This window comes from Pantherophis guttatus, chromosome 5 (assembly GCF_059756535.1).
Source record: "Pantherophis guttatus breed Tessera chromosome 5, ASM5975653v1, whole genome shotgun sequence".
In the NCBI taxonomy this organism is placed as follows: domain Eukaryota; kingdom Metazoa; phylum Chordata; class Lepidosauria; order Squamata; family Colubridae; genus Pantherophis; species Pantherophis guttatus.
The window spans coordinates 51,977,946-51,979,793 of NC_142067.1; the positions used below are offsets into that span (position 1 = coordinate 51,977,946).

At 35.7% G+C, this 1,848-nt stretch overlaps 1 protein-coding gene across 1 annotated transcript; it reads right to left on the reverse strand.

Annotated features, from left to right (window-relative positions):
- Window positions 1–539: 539 nt before the first annotated feature.
- Window positions 540–1,380, reverse strand: EPCIP (exosomal polycystin 1 interacting protein). Its single transcript, XM_087895088.1, has one exon. The coding sequence runs from the start codon at window positions 1,278–1,280 to the stop codon at window positions 636–638; it is 645 nt and encodes a 214-aa protein (XP_087751214.1). The 5' UTR covers window positions 1,281–1,380; the 3' UTR covers window positions 540–635.
- Window positions 1,381–1,848: the final 468 nt, after the last annotated feature.

Sequence of the window (1,848 nt, forward strand, 5' to 3'; positions counted from 1 at the left end):
CATGCACTTCCAAACAGGTAAGGAAGGTAAGTAGATTTCACCCCTGCATACAAAGTATCAGAAAGGCTATATGTAACTCAAAAGCTACATTTCTTAGAAGAATTTAAATATTACTGTCCATATGCCTATATAGAATAAATCAGCCTACATTATTAATATAACATGACTTGAACAATTATTGTTTATCAGCGTTAAAAGCTTGATAAGAACCATGGTGATGCAGTTGTTAGAAAGCAGCACTGCAGGCTACTTCTGCTGACTGCCGGCTGCCAGCAGTTGGGCAGTTCAAGGTTGACTCAGCCTCCCATCCTTCCAAGGTCAGCAAAATGAGGATCCAGATTGTTGGGGGCAATATGTTGACACTGTAAACCGCTTAGAGAGGGCTGTAAAGCACTATGAAGCTATGAAGCTGCTATTGCTATTGCTATTGCTATTCTGGGATTGAATTAAACTAAAATATTCTATAGCATTCTGTAGATTATACTGAAATAGGAGCTATTAGGACTAAAGTTTATTCATCTCCCTGTTATTATTATTTTTGTAATATAAAGAGCAACAGAAGTTTAGCTTCTACAATATCTCAGGATGACCCAATTTATAATATTTATATTATAGAAATGGCCAAGATTTGTGTGTTAATAAATGAATGTTATGATACAACTTTTGTTACTTGGGGTAAAAAAATTGTCCAAATGTGGAAATTGGTATGAAATGTTAGAAATATTTTCTACACTGTATGCTTTCAATGGGCCACTGCCATTGAAAAGAGATGTGTCTAAAACAGCAACATGAGTAATCATGTTTTTGTCTTTGTATGACATCAACTTGCCTTGGGCTCCATTTCCACAACTAGTAGAGATTGTTAAACTTTGCTGTTTTAATTGGTCATTACTCTCGCTTCTTATCTGTAATTTTTGTAATCCCCAAATAGTCAAATATTTTGTTGTCAAAGGAATAGTGCCACAGAGCGAGAGTTTTAGATTGTGCACAGATGTAACATTTAACAGGATTCTCAACATATCAGTTTCAGTGAACCAAATTACCAAATTATTATAGTAGGTTTTGTCTACTGTATAGGGCAAAACAGTCCTACAGTTACAAATTAGATTTGCCAAGCTATAATCACAGTCATTAATACTATCAGGACACATGCACTTACGAATTGTATTTTCTTTGGTAAAAATAAGTGTGTTATTTTTTTCACTGCACACAGAACTATCTACACAGAAGCTTAACAGACCAATCAAAAAGAGATTAATCCTGTGGGCTGAAAAAGCCATAATTCTTGTGGAGGTGATAGCTCTAGGACCTTCACTTACTTAAATCACTGGAGGGAACATTTCACTCAGAAAACAGGTTTTGCCCCAAAGATTTCTACAACATCCATTTATATGTGGGGGGGGGGGGCACAATAAAATGGTTGAGAGTTGGGATCAGTAGTTCTTGGAAAATATTCTACCCTCTTTACAGCACAGAAGTGAATTAAGCCCAGGCTGAAATTCTTATTTCTTTATTGGAATTTTCCCATGTTTTGGTTTTTGCTTCCATTGGGATTGTCTTCTAGTTTTGTTTCTTCTTTTGTAAATTTGAGGGAAAGAGTGATCTAATTCATAAGATCATTGGAAGAATAAAAAAGGCTGGATATGTCCAAGTATAAATGCAGCACTGTATTCCTTCCTCGTAGGTTTCAGTATAACTCTCTTGCAGGCTTAAATATAATAATCAGATGAAAGATATGCCTGGAACCAATTTTCCAGACCTTTCCTTGAGGTTCAGCTGGATGCATATCTGCTTGCCTGGTAATGCTCAGAGATGTTAAGAGACTTTATTTTATAGTGAAATATGTCT